Source organism: Ambystoma mexicanum, chromosome 13, assembly GCF_040938575.1.
Source record: "Ambystoma mexicanum isolate Mex_15411 chromosome 13, UKY_AmexF1_1, whole genome shotgun sequence".
NCBI lineage: Eukaryota > Metazoa > Chordata > Amphibia > Caudata > Ambystomatidae > Ambystoma > Ambystoma mexicanum.
Window position 1 is genome coordinate 544,977,232 of NC_090938.1, and position 17,900 is coordinate 544,995,131.

The following is a 17,900-nucleotide window of genomic DNA, read 5'->3' on the forward strand; positions in this document are numbered from 1 at the left end:
TCCTTCCCCCTTACCTTAGCACTCGTGTAGTTTCCTACACTGGTGATGTTTTTTTTTAAAAACATTTTTTTTTTTTTTTTGTGCGACGCGCAGTGCTGGTGTCCTCAAAGTCCCTTTTCCATGCTGATGTTGTCACCGTCATCAACATTGAAAACTGGCTTCACAATGTCGGACTGTGCTGTAAAGGTAAGTTTCATTTTTTTTTTTTTTTAAATTGAAAAAATAATCCCATTAGCACCCGTGTCGGGAGCTTTACCACCCACGTTAAGGGACCCTCTCTGCGCTCGGGCACATAACTTGGCCGGCATGCCATAACCTACAGGGTCGGCTCAACCACCTCTGGGCATACCTCCGTGGTGCACAACATGCAGCCATGCTGTGCAATATGTATGGCCCTCCAAGTCACATGAGTATAATATAATAATGAAGAGGTCCCTGGCCTAAAGTCAGTCGGTCACTTAATTAATTTTTTTTTTTTTAAATTAAAAGTTGTATTTAAAGTTTGATTAGCAAACATTTACAACATCGTCAAGTTCAGTTATTAAAATCATTACATAGAAAATTAGTTCACAGTATATTAATTTGAATTCATCATTACATATCATATTACATGTTATGGAATAAATCCTAGTGGATAAGCTAAATTCATACTTTTTTCGTGCATTTAACTTACCAATAGATAAAGCTTGTTCGTACTTTTTTCATACATTTAAACTATTGCCAAGTTCAACATTAGGATTTATTTCGTATTTTCTTTCTCATCTAAATCAAGTTCCAGTTTTTCGATAAATTCGCACAATAGAACAATTGCTTTCGTTGAGTATCCCCACATGAATTTTTTCCAACACCATTCCCTTGCTTCCTGAGTCATACCTAGCACCTGTGGACCGATTAAAGTATATCGCAGGGTTTCAAAATGCTCACAGTATACTGTAAGGTGTTTCAGATTTTCTATCCAGTATTTACCCTCGCAAAATCTACACCATGGTTTAAGTCCAACATTAGAGTTTTTTTCCCATTTAATGGTTTTCTCATAGGTGTGAAACAGATTGAGTTTAAATCTCAGATAGCAATATCTGTTTATTCGCCGGGAATTTAATCAAATAAGATTTGCGAGGCAGTCTTGATGTTGCAAATTTTGCCGCTTCAGAATATAATTTTTTTTCTTGCATATCTTCTATTGTTAGTAACCAATCCTGCTCATATAAGCGTTTCTACGATATTCTAAATCCATTGGTTTCAAACCACATTCGTCCAGTTTTTTTATCATACATTCCGAGAACTTCAACAACAATTTAGGTACTCTATTCTCAATCATGATTGAAAGTTCCCCATACAATGACTGTTGCTGCGGAAAGATCATCTTTCCATAATTAGTTAGCTGTCGCCAATGGAACCTGGTTGATAGAGCAGAGATTCCTAACTCCTGTCGTAAAATACAATTTGGGAGTGATTTTGGCAATCTCAAAGTTGCTTTCCACAATTGCCCTTGAATTTGGTCTAATATTGAATCAATATTACAAAGACATAAATCCAATCCATAAAGTAGAATTGCTTCCACTTTCAGCATATAGAATTGAAAAAGTGGTTCCATTTGAAAATTTACAATGCTTTATAAATACCATCCGCATTTGAGTCGCTAGAACATTTTTTTTTTGCATTTAAGTTTGCGAACCACGTTTTTCTAGAAGGTGAATCAATAACATCATACCCCAGATATCTCATATTTAGTGCGATGGGCATATGGATAGAATTTATTGACCATTGCATTTTGGGATATTTCTTTTTTAGATTTTTTAGTATAAAGATACTTGACTTTTCAACGTTACATGTAAGGTTGTTTTTAAAAAGATATGCTTCAAATATTTCCAGTTTCCTTTGTAGGCCATAAGGGGTTTGATAAAAAATTAAGACATCATCTGCAAATGCAATCCATTGGATACGTAAGTGTGCCAGTCTTGCTGGATAGCTTAATTCTGAGTTCCATATTGTCTCAATATCAGAGATGTATAGGTTAAACAGAGTAGCTGCCAAGTTGCACCCCTGCTTGACCCCCACTTCGGTAGTAATCGGGACTGTTGTTGAACCAGAACTATTAATACGGACCAGATATGAGGTGTTATAATGCAATTTGGCTAACATTACAATTAACTGAGGCGGAAATCCCATTTCATCCATCTTTGCCCAGAGAAGAGTCCTAATTACACAGTCGAAAGCTGCTGTTAAATCCACGGATGCCATATATAATGGACCCGTGTTCGGAGAATTCGTCTGTGCAATTAGGTGTGCCAAAACAGTTGCATTTAAAGCAGTTCCCATTCCGGCGCAAAACCCAATCTGAAATATCGATAAAATGTCCCGTTGTTTAATAACCGCCTTCAGCTGTTGTAACAACAAGATTGCTAAGGTCTTGGCACTTGCATCCATCAAAGCAATCGGGCGAAAATTGCTTGGATTTGTTTTATCACCTTTCTTGTGAATTGGAACTATAATCGATTGAAGCCAGGATGGAGGAATAATAGAAGAGCGAATAATCTCGTCAAATTGAATTTTTAAAATCGGAGCCCATAACTGGATATTTTCTTTCAAGGCACAAGGTGGAATGCAATCTGGACCAGGCGCTCTTGATTTGTTCAATTTTCCAAGTGCCCATGTGATATCCTCAAGTGACCAACCCTCAAATTCATTCAGACTATCTTTCCGGTAAGGCAAATTTTTTTTTTATAATATTGTATCCATATTTCGGCACTTATAGTAGAGCTTTGATTCACCGTTTGATGCAAGTCATTACTCCTTAGGAGTGCCCATATGGAACGCCTGTCATTTTTGCATAATGCGGTAATCATTGTTTGGTTTGTTGAGTTATGGAGGTAAATCCTGTAATTTTTTATACGATTGCGATATTTATTAAGTACTTTTCGTTTCTGTATGTGATATTCACCGTTAGCCAGACACATTCTATTTAATTGCAAGATTTCATTTTTCTTTTGTTTCTTTAAAATTGCAGTTCTGGTAGCCATTAAGTCGACTACCCGCGGCTTTGTTATTTCTTTAGTTTTTTGAAATACCAAATATATGAGCGCTATTGTCATAATTAGTGAAATTTGTCTGATCGTTAAAGCAATTGTTTGTAGATGAAGATTATCTATTAACATCTTGATGGTTACATTTAAGTTTTTGCAAATTCTAGTATTCCATCGTAGGGAAGCACCTGGACGATCTTCCATTATAAATATGCTCAATGGGTCTAGTTGCAATTTTGGAATCATTAATTGAAAAGCTACATATAGAATACAATGGTCACTCAATTCAATAGTCGCGATCTCTACCCCCTTGCAATCAGATGATAGTTCCCCAGATACCGCAATGTAATCAATACATGTTGTTTCGGGACCATGTTGTCACCTTTCCTTTAGTAATGAAGGGTAAGAAGTCTATATTCCAACGTTTAAAGAATTGATTTAAGCATATTCCCCGTTTCCTTGAGGTCAGGGGTTGACTTTGTACATTAAATTGCGTTTCATTTGGAGGAGTTTCAGTACACTTTGAATTGAAGTCTCCTCCTATGATTATTTTTACATTAGACCACTTACAAAAAACTTCTTCAAACAGGGTATCCAGATCTTTCAGTAATGAATCCATTGCGGTACCTAATGGGTTAAAGTATACTGATACTATTAAAACATAGTCCATAGAAGATAGTCCTGTCTTAATTACAATTGCAATATAGGATGCAGTTATAACGGTTGATAACAGGGAGTACATCAGAGTAGTGTTTACCAAAATGGAGATCCCCCCTGATGGTCTCCCTCTATGTACTCGTGTTGCAGGTTTTGAGTATGCGGTAAAACCTCTGATTTCAAATGGTTTAAGAGCCATGGTTTCCTGGCATAATACAATATCAACCAGCTCATGCGGGGCATATCTGGTTGCCCAAGTTTTTAAGTTTTTCAGGCCGAATGAGTTCCATGATATCACTCGAAGGAGCTTTTTGCTACTACGAGTGTTCTATCGTTGTTTCCTCCTTTCGATTCCCCAATATTGTCGGTAGTCAGGACCAATCTTTAGATACAGCAGAAATAGCAACTAACTGTTCCAAGACTGCCTTATCCGTTAAATTATCAGCCTTGCCCATAGATGCATGATTGTTTTTACTTGTAATGGTTAATGGAATTACCTCGTTAAAGATTTTGGCTTCATCAATAGTAGGAATTTGGAATACTGCCAGTCCCAACATTTTTAACTCTGGTCTATGATTCCAAATTAATTCAGCAATTATTGAGGATTGAAGTTCTAAGACCATCCTATGATTTTTTTTTATGGCTGGAAGAGTAATCCATATGTCATTTGACACCAGCGTTCTTAGTGCGGGGATTTTTTTAAAGGTGTGTAATATAAATGATCTGTTCAGATCTTGGTCACCATTAATTTCAGGAGCACTAATCCAGCCCAAAATAGTTGATATCGGCTTCACAGATATATCTTCCTCAATAGTGGTCTCCGTAATGACAGATTTTTTCCGCACCACCTCTTCCTCAACTTGATTTTTTTTTTTTCCCGGCCCAGTCAGGAGTTGTGGGTTCCACTGCTTTGTTGTTCTGTCTTCCTCCAATTGCACTGGGGATACCTTTTTTTTTTATTTTTTTTTATTGAATTTGATGTCAATCCCTCCAAGTACGGTATGCAGTTTTGATCAACTTGCATTTGTGGGGGTATGACGGTCACTTATTCTGTCATGGCAGGTGCGGGAAGCCTCTGTGGTCCAGTTCTTTGCATCATGGTTCCTGCAATTTTACTTCTCCTTAATTTCAGTCCCATGATAAAAAAAATAAATTGAGGTTTTAATGCCATTAAAAGGCAACGCCTCGAGTGTTAAAATAAAGTACACCTTTTTAAAAAAAAAAAGGACTTTCTTTTTAACTCCAATTTGTGCGCCAATGCCCCTACCACTGACTCATTCCCATGGATAGTTCAGCCAACTGTATTGTACTTCTGTGGTACATTCGTCCCTCTGGATAAATAACTTTGTGCAGCCTAATATACAACAAAACCAACCCCACCCCCCCCAAAGCATATCTGTTTTTCTGCCTACTGGTCAGGTTGGGTAACTGCTCTATGCATCCCCCACACTTATTATTTTTGTTTTCATTTGTTTATTTTTTTACATTACCGCTCGATTATGAAGGGGGGGTGTGGATGTCCCATTCACCCTGCAACCTCATACTCATCTCCCCCCCCCCCCCCCCCCCCCCCCCCACCACTTTTGGTCTTTTTCTTTCCGGGCCTGTTTTCCATTCATTTCCACCATTGTCCCTAGTTGCTTTGGGAGGAGGTGGTGCGGGTAGCTGGCCGCTGAAAAGCATCAGGCTGCCCATGATCCTACCTCAGAATCCTTCACAGGTACCATTTGAGCAGATGAAGCCAGGCCCTTATGCTGCCAATCTTCATGGACCTCCTCCCACCCCCTTCACTGTAGCCTCCTTTGTGGTTGCCTCTTCACTGTGGCGTTGAGAGAGATTGGGAGTTGGTGTTTTGATTGGACCACTGGCTCTAGCTTGGTCTATTCTCCACAGCTCTCCTTAATTTCATTCTGGGTTGGGTTTGCAGAATTTTAGGAGCCTGTGGCATCTGATTTTACCCAGCAGTGGGGGAGTGGTGGGTGTTGACTGATTAGGCAAGCAGAGTCCCTGATGTGGTTCACTTGGAAGTTAGGCCTGCCAAGCTGGAGCGTTTCCCTGGGAGCTCTGTTCTGGCTTCCAACGCATTTGGTGGTGGAATGACCCAGTGGTGGTTATTTGAGCGGCTTCAGAGACCCCCCCCCATTTTACAAAATGCGCTACCTGTCGGACAACAGAAAAAATAATTCTGTACAAAAGCCATTGGTGTTGGCTTTGTGAATGCTTGCTTGTTTCTTATCTTTATCTGGCCATTCTGATCAATCAACAAAACCAGCTTGCTCTATTATACATATTTTTTTGTACTGGAAGCCTGCATGGAGCATGATCCTACCTCTGTCTTACTACAAAACCCAGCGTTGGGGAAACCCGACTTCTCACTGTTGCCAGCAACTTCCCTTGGGTACACTAGTGAAGGCGAGCAGGGCTTTCTGGTCTTGGGACAACATCTGAGAGTGTACATCATTAGTACAGGCATTTGCCAGCAGACCCTGCTTTTATTGAAAGCTCTTTGCACAAGGAGAGAACACCTATTGGGTCTGGGTCGAGTTCCAGTGATCTAAAGACGATTTTCTGAGTTTTTTTCTTTGTTTTAGAAACATAGAAAGGTACTCCAGCATGGGGTCTGGCATGGATTCACATGCTCATGAATATTCCCCGTCATCAGGCTGAGAATCCTCGGTAAAGAAAAAATCAGTTTCACTTCTGAACTGTCGATCTTAAAAACCAATCACTGGCCTCTGGGTCATACTGCCCCCAGCCAATGACGGCCTTCTACCTAAGCCCCTCCTCTGGCAGCAATCTTCAGATTTTTGCCACACGTTCAAGTGTTGGGAGTCCTCGTGCTATAGCTCTCGAGCTTTTACAGCGTTTTTTGTTTTTATATATATATATATATATATTATATATATAATATAAATTGTTTAGCTCTATTTTTTCGGTCGATCAACCTTCCAATTAGCGGGACCCGGTTTCGTATTCTTCAGCGCCCCTCAAGTGTGGGTTTCTGTCTAAGTTTCTTCTTGGAGGATTCCAGAAGCTTCTTCGAGGCCTACACCGCATGTCATGGTGGAGGAGAAGGACTCAGCACAGCTCTTCAAGGTTTGCCCCGGCTGCAACCTACGGAACGGACATTCCCTGTGCCTCTACTGCCTGCATTTTGACCAGACGCATTTGGAGGACGACTGCGTGGCTTGGTGGGAGATGAAGGGCCCCTGCTCTGGCTGAGTCCCGGCAGCCTGCCTCACCTGCCCAGAGGAAGAAAACTGAGTGGTCTTCTAAAACCGTTGAGGGCGTCCCTCCCGTGGGGCCCCAACATAAGGTTAAGCACCGAACACTGCCTCCGGGAGCGCTGTTGCGACCGGCTCCTCGGCTCCTTGGCTGCCAGGGTAAGTTCAGCGTCTCCAGCACATTTGACCACGAGCCAATGCTCAAGTTCTTCAAAGAGGAGGAAGTCGGACCATCCAGGTAAGCTTTTGGAGAAGACCCAGGCCGGCCTGACGGAGGAGGCCAAGGGGGAGCAGTGTGAAGGCCCAGGTGCATCAGGTCGGGGAGGGGGGCATGGTAGTCCTCCGTGGCACGGACATTCGAGGTGGATGATGATGAGGAGCAACAGGGCGGTGACGATGGAGCGGACCAGCCTAAGCTGCACGTCCCGGTCCCCTTCGTCCCCACCCGAGGCCTGTGGATATCTCAATGGACATTCTTAAGGCCCTGCATACCCCGTGCTCGAAAATCCGTCAAAGGATGCCTCTTGCACCGGGGCCATCGGAGAAACCACCATCTGCCTTTCACCCTTTGCCTGCAAGGCCCCCCCATCTCCCTCCCCCGAGGGATGACACAGAACCGGACACTGCGATGACTGGCACGGACGGCGGCGTCCTGGGGGAATCGCCGTCTCTGCCGGCCAGATCGTCACCACCCGACAAGATTGGCTCGTTCCACACCATGGTCTCCAGGACCTCGGAGCTGTTCCAGCTCGTCTCGGAGGAGAAGAAAGGGTTTCCTTTACCAGTGCCGGGAGTCAAGAGGTAGACCCTGCTTTCGATCCTGTTATTGGATGACATTTGGGACGAGGCGTTGTCCCTCATGAAGAACCCTTCGTTGGCTGCGGTAAAGAGGGATTGCTTCAAGAATTAATACAGGGTGCCAGACTCTGCACCCAAGTGCTTACGGTCCCAGCTGTCTCCAAACTCTGGTTTCGGCGGCGGCCAAGAAGTCGTCTTGGGCTCGTCCATGTGTTTTTTTTTTTTTTTTCTCTTTTCTCCTCTCCGTCCCCCTTGGACGGTGAAGGGAAGAAGTTGGGTGCCATGGGGCGAAGAGTGATCAAGGCCGCTAATGTAATGTTATTTTGCACTTATATAGCGCCTTATATACCATTGGTATGGTCTGAAGGCGCTGGTAGGTTGAACGCCCTTGGGAACCGAAGTTCGGGTCAGTAGAGGGTCCAAAGGTGCGTGTGCGCACCAGGTATGTGTGCAGCTGGTGTGGAATCCCTGTGGAAGCTGCTTCCTAGCGGTAGGTGTGGTGACTGGGAGATCAGGAGTATGTGGTCGATCTGGCCGGAATTATCCAGAGCGAGTGTGGCAGCGTTAAGCCTGAGGAGAACGCCTGGCTGGGGGTGTGAGACCAGCAATGTTTACTTAAGAGTGATGGGGAGTCAGCGGCAGATGTTGATATGAGAACAGTTCTACCGAATGGTGTCATAGTATCTCTGTGTTCTAGTTGAGTGGTGGTGTAAGGAGAGAGTAAGCGTGGGGTGTGATATGAGGTATGCTCTTTCAGAGGTTCAATGCATTCCAAGGCATAATACGAACGTCGTGCAATTCTGAGCGGTCAGGTTCGTTCTATGCATTTTTGATCATTTCAGGCGTTCATGGTTGCACTACACTCACGCGCTCTTGTTCACCATGCGTGCTCTAGTCTATCCTTCATTCTCTAGTGTGCTCCACGTGTGTTCTCAAGTATTCCATACGCGTGCACTCCTGCCCTTCTCGCGCAAGTACTCCTCCATTTTACCCTGTGCAAGCTTTTTTTGCTTTCCGGATTTCGGCCTTGTATTGATATAGGTGTCGGGCCAGGGTGATCCTGCTCTCGTGGGTTTTCTGTCTGCCATTTGCTTTCTAGGTATTTGTAAATTCATTTAGTGGTCTTCAACTCAGGAGTGAACCATCTGGGGAAAGGGCCACGGCGGGTTGATGGTTTACACGGGAGGGTTGGGGTGTGAGTCGCAGAAGAGATGCGTTGAGCCATGAGTCAAAGGCCTCAGGGGTTAGTTGGTTATTGGGATGGCAGGTGGGTGGTGGAGATTGGAGGAGTGCCTCGCCTAGGTCCGGGGTGATCATTAGTTTTTTCCAGCATTTACGTAAATTCGGAGGTTCGGATGTGGGTACGGGAAGGCAGTCGGGTGAGTGGATGGCGAACGAGAGCATGAAGTGATCGGACCAGATGATTGGGGTGGGGGGCTTTAAATGAATCTGGGTGTTGGAGCTAAAGATGGCATCAAGAGTGTGTCCTTTGTAGTGGGTTGGGCCGATTATGTGGGGTTGGAGATTAATTGCATCTAAGCCGTCAACCAGGGAGTGTGTCATAGGGTTGGTGGGGATGTCAAGCCATATGTTGAAGTCACCAAGGAGGGTGAGGTTGGGATGGTTTAGTTGGAGGGTGGCGATAGAATCGCAGAGGTTGTTTGCGAATTGTCTATCGTAGCCAGGGGGCCTGTAGATTATTAGGAAGCTGTGTGAGAGCGATGGGGAGAGGGAAAGTTTAACGAGGAGAGATTCGCAGGATGGGATGGAGGGTTGGATGTCTATGATTGAGGCGCGGAAGAGAGAATTGAAGACTAATGCTACCCCACCTCCTCTGGACGGACGGTTCAGTGGGGATGAGGGAGTAGTAGTGGGGGGGGGGGGGGGGGGGGGGGGGTGGCTTCACTAGCGATTGGGCCGAAGTCATCGGAGAACCAGGTTTCAGTGATGAAAACTAGGTCAGGTTTGACAGAGGCGAGGAGGTCATAGATGCAGTCTGTTTTTTTGCTACAGAACGGGCGTTAAATAGGGTACAGTTCACATCGGCAGGCAAGGTAGGTCTCGGTGCTGGAGCGGGATGGGGCGGTGGAGGAGAGAGTGGAGCGGTGGGGTTAAGGTGGGTGATGATAGAGGGGGAATAGTGGGCGGGTGGATAAATTGGCCGGTTTCGGGCGGGGCTGGGTGTGATAGGATGGTCGGGTTTGGGTTGGGGGATTTGAGGGAGAGGTGTGGGCGGTTGGGAGTTGCAGTTGATGAGAAATCGAGGGAGAGGGGTTTCAGGAAGGGGGAGGCCATGGGGGAAGGCGGAGATTGCGCCTCTGGCTTGCTGTTTGGAGAGGGGAGTGGAAGCGAGTGTGGAGGAGGGTGGGGTGATTTGGGACGGAGGGGGCGGGAGTGATGGCAGATCGGGGAGTGGGGGTGGTCCACGGGGCTAGTTTCCGAGAGAGACTGGTGGGGTGGGTGCGCTCATAATTGGTGCAGATTTTTAAGGTTGATTTAGGAGGGTTTCCTGATTGTAGTTCTAGGATCGGGTTGTCGCGCCTTTAGTCACACTTCTAGGTTCGACAGGTACATTTCTAAATTCACCTTTCTCAGAGTGGTTATTGGTCACAACATCCAAATGCAGTTGGGTACACTTCTAAATGCAGTTGGGTACACTTCTGAATGCAATTGGGTACACTTCTAAATTCAACTTTCCACAGGGCGGTGATTGGTCACAATTTCAGAATGCAATAGGGTACACTTCTAAATTCACCTTTCTCAGAGTGGCTATTGGACACAGCTTCTAAATGCAATTGGTTACCCCTCTAAATGCAATTGGGTGCACTTTTAAAATCAACTTTTCTCAGGGAGGCTATTGGTCAGAACTTCTAAATGCAATTGGGTACACTCCTAAATTCAACTTTCCTCAGAGAGGCTATTGGGCGCAACCTCTAAATGCGGTTGGGAACACTTCTAGGTTCAACTTTTCTCAGTGAGGCTGTTGGGCGCTACTTCTAAATGCAGATGGGTACACTTCTAAATGTAATTGGTCATAGCTTCTAATGCAATTGGGTACACTTCTAAATTCAACTTTCTCAGAGAGGGTATTGGGCGCAACTTCTAAATGCAATTGGGTACACTTCTAATGCAAATGGTCACAGCTGCTAAATGCAATTGGGTCCCCTTTTTACATGGACGCTGAGTTTGAGTGCAACTATAATGAATTTACGTTGTTGAATGTTGCTTTAGAAGAGTGGTAGGGTAGTATGGCCTGAAGTAGTTGCTTCTGGCCCTGCCCATCCCACACTTGTTGTTGGCTTCTTGCTTCTCCTGCGGATACCTGCAGATACGATCTGGGGCTGTCTCATTGGAGTTGTCCTTTGCAATGGGGTCCTTAGCGGTGGGGCTGCCCGGGCAGGGGGCTGCCCTGGGTTGGTTGTTAATGCCCTCGGTAGGGTGGTCAAGGGGCCGATCGGGAGGCGGGAGGCTGGGGAACCAGGAAGCGGGAGTGGGGAGGCAGCGAGGGGGCTACAGGGGATTTGGGGCCTGGGGGAGGCAAGAATTCAAGTGCGGGCAATCTGCAGGTGGTTTAGGCCACCGGCAGGAGTTTCACTCACCGTGCATCCACGGATGGAATTGTGGCACGTTACCACAGGGAACTTTGGTTCAAGATGGCCCCCCCTCCTGGACTGTCTTCCGATGATAAGAGGGCTGAGGCGTTGGAGATTCTACAGGAAGGCGAGGTGGCTTCGGACTACGTTAGTATGGTGGCCACGGGCATTGCCGACACAGGATTCTGCCAAATGGGCAACAGCGTTTGCCTTTGTCAGACAAGGCTGGCTGAGAGCCACTAATTTCTGCCAGGATGTTCAGTCGAGGGTGTTGAAAATGCCCTTCGATGGGGACAATTTGTTTGGAAAGACTGTGGACGAGTCTCTCCAGGCCATCAAAGCAGACACTGAGACAGCTCGTGCCTTGGGCACGCTTCAATAATGACGGCCGTCCTTTCAGACTTCTGGAGGGAAAGCCCAAAGTTCCTCTAAAGGATTCGGAGGTGCTTCGTCCTACAGTCAGCCCTCCCATTCTTTGGCCCAGGAGACCTAAAGGGGCTGCGCCAAGTCTGGAGGTGGACGTTGTCTTCGCCAAGGCAGCGCCTCAACATCAAAACAAGATTGTACTGGCCATGGAGTCGGGGCCTGACTCATGCACCCCAGTGGGAGGCCGGCTGGCGAACTCCACCGACCGTTGGGTGCTGGCCGCTTTTGCCCATGGACACACCCTCGAGTTCCGATGGAGGTGACAACGGATACCACCAGTGGCCCGTCAGGAGAACCACGTCCCTCACCTGCTGTTGGCAGCTCAGCCATGTTAAAAAAGGGGGCAATCAAGCTCGTCCCAAGAGTGTGTACTCTCTTCTTTCCTCGTCAAAGAAGATGGACCTCCGCCGTCTGAACAAGTGCATAAAGTCTCAAACGTTTTGGATGGTGACTCTTCAGCACGTGCTAGGACAGCTGGAAGGGGGAGATTTTCTATTGTCGCTGGACTTGGAAGATGTCTATTTTCACATCCCCATGCACAAGGGACACCGCAAGGCCCTCCCCTTCGATTTGAATTTGGCGCTACAAGTGTTCACCAAGTGCCTGGCCCCGGTGGCAGTGCAGCTGTGTCTACGAGGGATCCACGTGTACCCTTCCCTCGATGGATGGCTCATCCCGGCTAACTCTAAGGATATCGCCATCAACCACACGACGAAAACAGTCCAACTCCTGATGGACCTGGGGTTCTTGATATACAAAGTCCTGCTTGACTCCATCGCAGGACGTGCTGTTTCTGGGAGCCCGACTCAAGTGTCGTGCCTGGCCTTGCCGTCGGAGGAGAGGATCACGGCCATCCTGAGCAAGGTACACCGGCTGTTGGCCTTGAAGGTCGCATGGGTGAGATCCATCAAGTCCCTTTTCTGCATGAATGTCGTCATGCATGTACCTTATTCGGCTGTGCAGGTTACGGATGCGTCTGCTGCAGGAGTTCCTCAACGCCCGTTGGATACAAGTGGCGTGAAGCTTTGAGGACAAGATCACACTCTACGAGAGTTTGTCGAGTGATACAGTGGTGGGGGGTGCACGCGCACATCTGTCCGCAGGTGCAGATTTCCAGACCCCACCTTATCAGGAGACTTTCACGACGGACGACTCTCTAAAAGAATGGGGGAGCGCACTCTGAAGTCTTCAGGCAAGAGGCCTATGGCTACCGGAGGAGAAGGCGTGGCACTTCAACGTGTTGGAGCTGCGGGCAGTATTTTGGGCCCTCAAGTCCTTTCTGTCACTCGAGGGCAAGGTGGTACGGGTCTTCACAGACAACACCACCACAATGTTCTACATCCAGAATCAGGGGGGGGGAACCAGATCCCTGTCGCTCTCCATAGAGGCGCAGGACCCAGGGGATGTTCCTCATCCCGCTTCATCTAGCAGGAGTGAAGAACGCAATCGCTGACTGACTCAGCAGGGAGCTACGCTCTTGCCACGAGTGGGAACTTTGGCAGGATCAAGTGAATCACCTGTTCTGCAGATGGGACAATCCCCAGATCAATCTGTTTGAGACAACGACAAACATCAAGTGCCGGAGGTTCTCGAGCAGGTTTCCCCAGCCGGGTAGCATGGGGGGGATGCATTCTTTCCCCTGGGAGGTCCTGTTTCTGTATGCATTCCCTCCGTTGCGGCTGCTTCTTCGACTAGTCAACACAGACGGGCCTGATGATCCTTGTTGCACTGGCGTGGCTGAGACCGATATGGTACCCAGACTTTTGGACATGTCAGTGTCCCCTCCAGTCAAGCTTCCTGTGGTCGCAGATCTTCTTGCCAAAGAAGGAGACACGATTCTGCACCACAACCCAGGATCGCAGAACCTGAAGGCCTGGCTGTTGCAGCAGCACTATTTGGGGGCTACAATCTCCCAGCAGATTGTAAGGAGGTGCTCGCCAAGGCCAGAGCTCCATCTACTCTCAAATGCTACGGGCACAAGTGGAAGAGGTTTGCCGTTTGGTGCCGTACCCAGAAGAGCAACGCTCTACGAGTCACTGCTCCGCAGGTGCTTCTATAGTTGCTGGCAGCCAAGGCAGGACTGGCCCATGCTTCCATCAAAGTTCATCCGGCGGCTCTTTCCCGCTACACCAGATCTCCTGGACGATCATCCTTATGGTCGCATTGTTTGGTCAAGGAGTTCGTCAAAGGACTATTTCGCTCGTTTCAGCCAGTGAAGGCTCCGGCCCCAGCATGGGAGCTTAATATGGTGCTTACTAGGCTCATGGGAAGCCCCCGCCCCCCTCCCCCACCCGCCCCGTTCCACCGTGTGCATTCGGCGCCAAGTTTGTCGTGGAAATCGGCCTTTCTTGTGGCCATCACCTCCACACGACGAGTGGGAGAGATTCAGGCCCTCTTGTAAACCACCTTATTTGACATTCCACGAGACGAGAGTGGTACTGCGGATGCACCCCTCCTTCATGCCCAAGGTGCCCTCGACTTTTGTCCACGAGCCCTTGGTGTGACCTGTGTTCTTCCCTATGCCTTTGTCGCTGGCTGAGAGGACTTTGCACTCGCTAGATGTGGCTAGAGTACTAAAGTGGGAGGAGTCCGAAGTCGGTCAAGCAGTGCTGCGCAACCTGTTTGCTTGAAGGTGAGCCCGGTGAGATGGTATGAGGTGCTTAATGTTGAGCCTTGCCCCCTCCTGTGGTGGTGCATGTGTGTACTGCTATGTATTCTTTATTCATGAGCATGTGAATACATGCCTGACCCCATGCTGGAGAAGGAACAAGTTACTTACCTGTAACTGTTCTCCAGCATGGATTCACATGCGAACCCACCTGCCTACCCCTACGCGGCTCTTCTCTTGGTCCTACTGCCACTTTATATGCTACCAAATTTTAAGATCCATTGCAGAGAAGGGGCTTAGGTAGAGGGCAGTCATTGGCTGGGAGCAGTATGACCCAGAGGCCAGTGATTGTTAGGAGAAAGACAGTTCAGAAGTGAAACTGATTTTTTTTATTTTACCGAGGATTCCCAGCCTGACGACTGGGAATATTCATGAGCACGTGAATCCATTCCGTACCCATGCTGGAGAACAACAGTTGCAGGTAAGTAACTTGTTCCTTATTTTAGGCAAGGCCACACACTGAAGCTTGTGGTGGTCTTTAATTGTGTAACGTAGGAGATTGGTATGAGGAAGACCTTACTGAAATCCAAGGTGTTTGAGGTGGACTTTACCGAAGCGGCTCATTGAGAAAGGCTTCAGAAAGTTAGAACAGATGAGTCTACTTTAGGGGAACATATGAAGGATACTAGTTCAGTACTACTATGGAGACCTTGGGTGGGGGATATTTTCTTGGGAACCCAGAGTTTTGTGCACGATATTAAAGCTTGCACATTGTAGGAACTATGTAGTTTGAGGGTGTGTTTAACGGGTTTAACTATTGCCACTTATGTAGACCAGCTGCAGTGAGGAAGTTTTAGAAATGGATTGAATTGAGTGTTTGGTGAAATGCGCACCCTTCGGATCAGGTTTAATGGCAGTGGACTCTGTTCACGTTATTTTGGGCGAGTCCAATCTTCAATGTTGTTGGGCTGAAGCTGGTTGAAAACGTTACTTATTTCCAGTGTATTGTCTTTTCAGTGACCCCTTTGGATGTGGTGAAGATTCGGCTGCAATCTCAGAAAACGCCATTCACCAAAGGTAATGTATGGTCTCCCCCACCTCCTTCCCCATGCTGATGATCCCCCATCGGGGAATGTTGCAGCCCTGATTGTCTCAAGGAGCATTTCTAGACCATTCTGGTGACATGCTGCCCACTGTGGTATGATACAGTAGTGGTTTGTGCAGTGTCTCCGATTGCCCTTGCTTGTACTGGTGCAAACCAGCGATTCTTGTCGATGTTCCGGTAACCCTGGTGTTTATCCATTGAGCTGGAAACAAAACTTGTGGCAGTAAACTGTCAGCCACAAGAGTTTGTAGAGTTGTGCCCAAAGCAAACAAAGATGCCCTTTCTGAAATGTATCTGGCATAGGCTAAAAACCAGCCTGACCTTTTTAAGGATTATCCCTGGCACTGCATGAATCTTCTTGGCTTTACAATTGTATTGCAGTCCAACAGCCGGCAACTGCAGTGTGTCTGGCTACCCACAGTTGGTGTTTGATAAGTGAACAAGGGTAATCGGCAAAGCAAGCAATGGGTGTAGCTGGTCAAAGCAAGATCATGCTGCGATGGCATGAATGGGTACAGTTTGGCCGTTTTACCATGGACATGCAGGAGGTTTGTCATTAATTGGACAGTGGTAGACTCTCGGCTGTTCTGCAGGGAATTTAGGTTGGGACAGATGAACATGTGTATTTGGATTAATCTATATGGTTTGCCAGGCTGCAGTAGTGCTCAAATATCTGCTTTGTCAAGCCACATGCTTGAGGTTCATGCGCAATCGTAAGGCGTTAATGTAGACTGGTGGATGCACAAAGCAGGGCATACCAAGTGAGGCAAGCATATACACCTGCATGAACCTTCCCACCTGTGACCCAGGCACACTCATTGACACAGGACATTTCACCTTTCATGTGTGTGTGTGGGGGGGTGAGTAGAATTTGAGGCCCAGAGGCATGTTTTGGCCTCCTGGCTGTCCCAGTGTCCTGCTTGTTAATGTGTCCTCTTGTATGTTGCAGTTGTGTCTGTGCGGTCTCCTCCCTGGACTCATCCAATAAGGCAGCCCAAATGTAAGTATATCTGCTTCTCCGCGCCCCCTTCTCCTTTGTACATCATGTGGGATAGGAAAGCAGTAATTCAAATTTTCAGTTGACATTGCCATGGGGAGGAGGGGTGCAGGGGCACCAAGCTGTGGGTTTGTGTTTAAAGTCTCCTTTTGACTGGAGTTTCTTCCGGTCTTTGACAGGGCGATGTTTCTTGTACTGTAATGGACTAATGGACCACCTATACGTGTGCCAGCATGCCACCAGCTGCTCGGAGTGGTACAGGACATCAACACATTTCAGTGGAACTGTGGTAAGAATTTTTGCTTGCCTCTCAATGTCCCTGCTTCTCTTGGAAGCATTTGTTTTCCCACAATCTAATCTGTAGAAAGGACTCGCACTAACCGCATTATAAGGGTCCCTGTTTTTGCCTTGCATCCTTTTAGTCCTCGCCCCCCTTTCCCAGACAGGATCAGTATGCTTTCTGTTTTTATGGTGGTAAAATGTAGCAATAAAGGCAATTTAGGCTCCCTGTACCCTTGCCCTCATCCTTGTAGGGTGCCATTACTTTACTGTGGTCAGAGTCCCCCTTAATGTCTAAGCTTTCCCTACACTGTGGAAGATCCCACCCCCCACCAACCAGGGTGGCCGGGTCATTCTGCCATACCCTTCCCATGTCCAATGGCCTTTCAGTTCTTATTCTCACGCTTCCCTCCACTCATACTCTACTCTCTTTGGCTCCCATCCCCTCCGAAGCTTTTGCTCTTTTGCTGTCCCTTGCTCTTTTGCTGTCCCTTGCTCTTTTGCTGTCCCTTGCTCTTTTGCTGTCCCTTGCTCTTTTGCTGTCCCTTGCTCTTTTGCTGTCCCTTGCTCTTTTGCTGTCCCTTGCTCTTTTGCTGTCCCTTGCTCTTTTGCTGTCCCTTGCTCTTTTGCTGTCCCTTGCTCGCTCTAAACTCTGGATCTTGGCGAAGTATATCGGGCTGCTTTGTTTCTTAAATGGTTGCAGGACACTATCTGAAATATTGGACAAAGCGACCATACCAGTTCCTGGTGTTCTGATATGCTGCCTACGCCAAGTTGAGAGGGGTCCCTAGTAAAGGGGGGCGGGGGTGTGTGCAATCGGCGTATCATGGCCCTCTCGCAATTATCATACAATATCTTGCTGTTCTTCCTAGAGGAGTGTGTGCCCTCTTCTCCCATAATCCTTAATTTCTTTTTCATTCACTTTGGCAATGGCTATAATCGGTCACATGTAGACTAAGTAGAACTGTGCGAAATTGGTAGATTCCGTTCTGCCACCAGCAAAAGCAAGATCTGTTGATTTTTGACCCACTTTGCCCGATCAGCCACACCGACGTATTGCAAAGTTTGTGTTGGTGCGCAAACCTAGCACGGAACAAAAAAAACCTGTGCAAAGTTTGTGTTGCTATAAAAAACCAACATGGGAATGAAATTCCATGCGAAACTGCGTCATAATTTCAGTGGTGGAACCG

At 47.1% G+C, this 17,900-nt stretch overlaps 1 protein-coding gene across 8 annotated transcripts in view; it reads left to right on the top strand.

Moving 5' to 3' along the window:
- SLC25A39 (solute carrier family 25 member 39) overlaps positions 1-17,900 on the top strand; it is a 109,771-nt gene that overhangs the window by 30,022 nt on the left and 61,849 nt on the right. For all 8 annotated transcript variants that reach the window (XM_069634288.1, XM_069634291.1, XM_069634290.1 and 5 more), the window contains 3 exons: positions 15,347-15,406; positions 16,384-16,434; positions 16,611-16,720. In XM_069634288.1, coding sequence (XP_069490389.1) covers positions 15,347-15,406; positions 16,384-16,434; positions 16,611-16,720 — 221 coding nt within the window. The remainder of the gene's footprint in view (positions 1-15,346; positions 15,407-16,383; positions 16,435-16,610; positions 16,721-17,900) is intronic.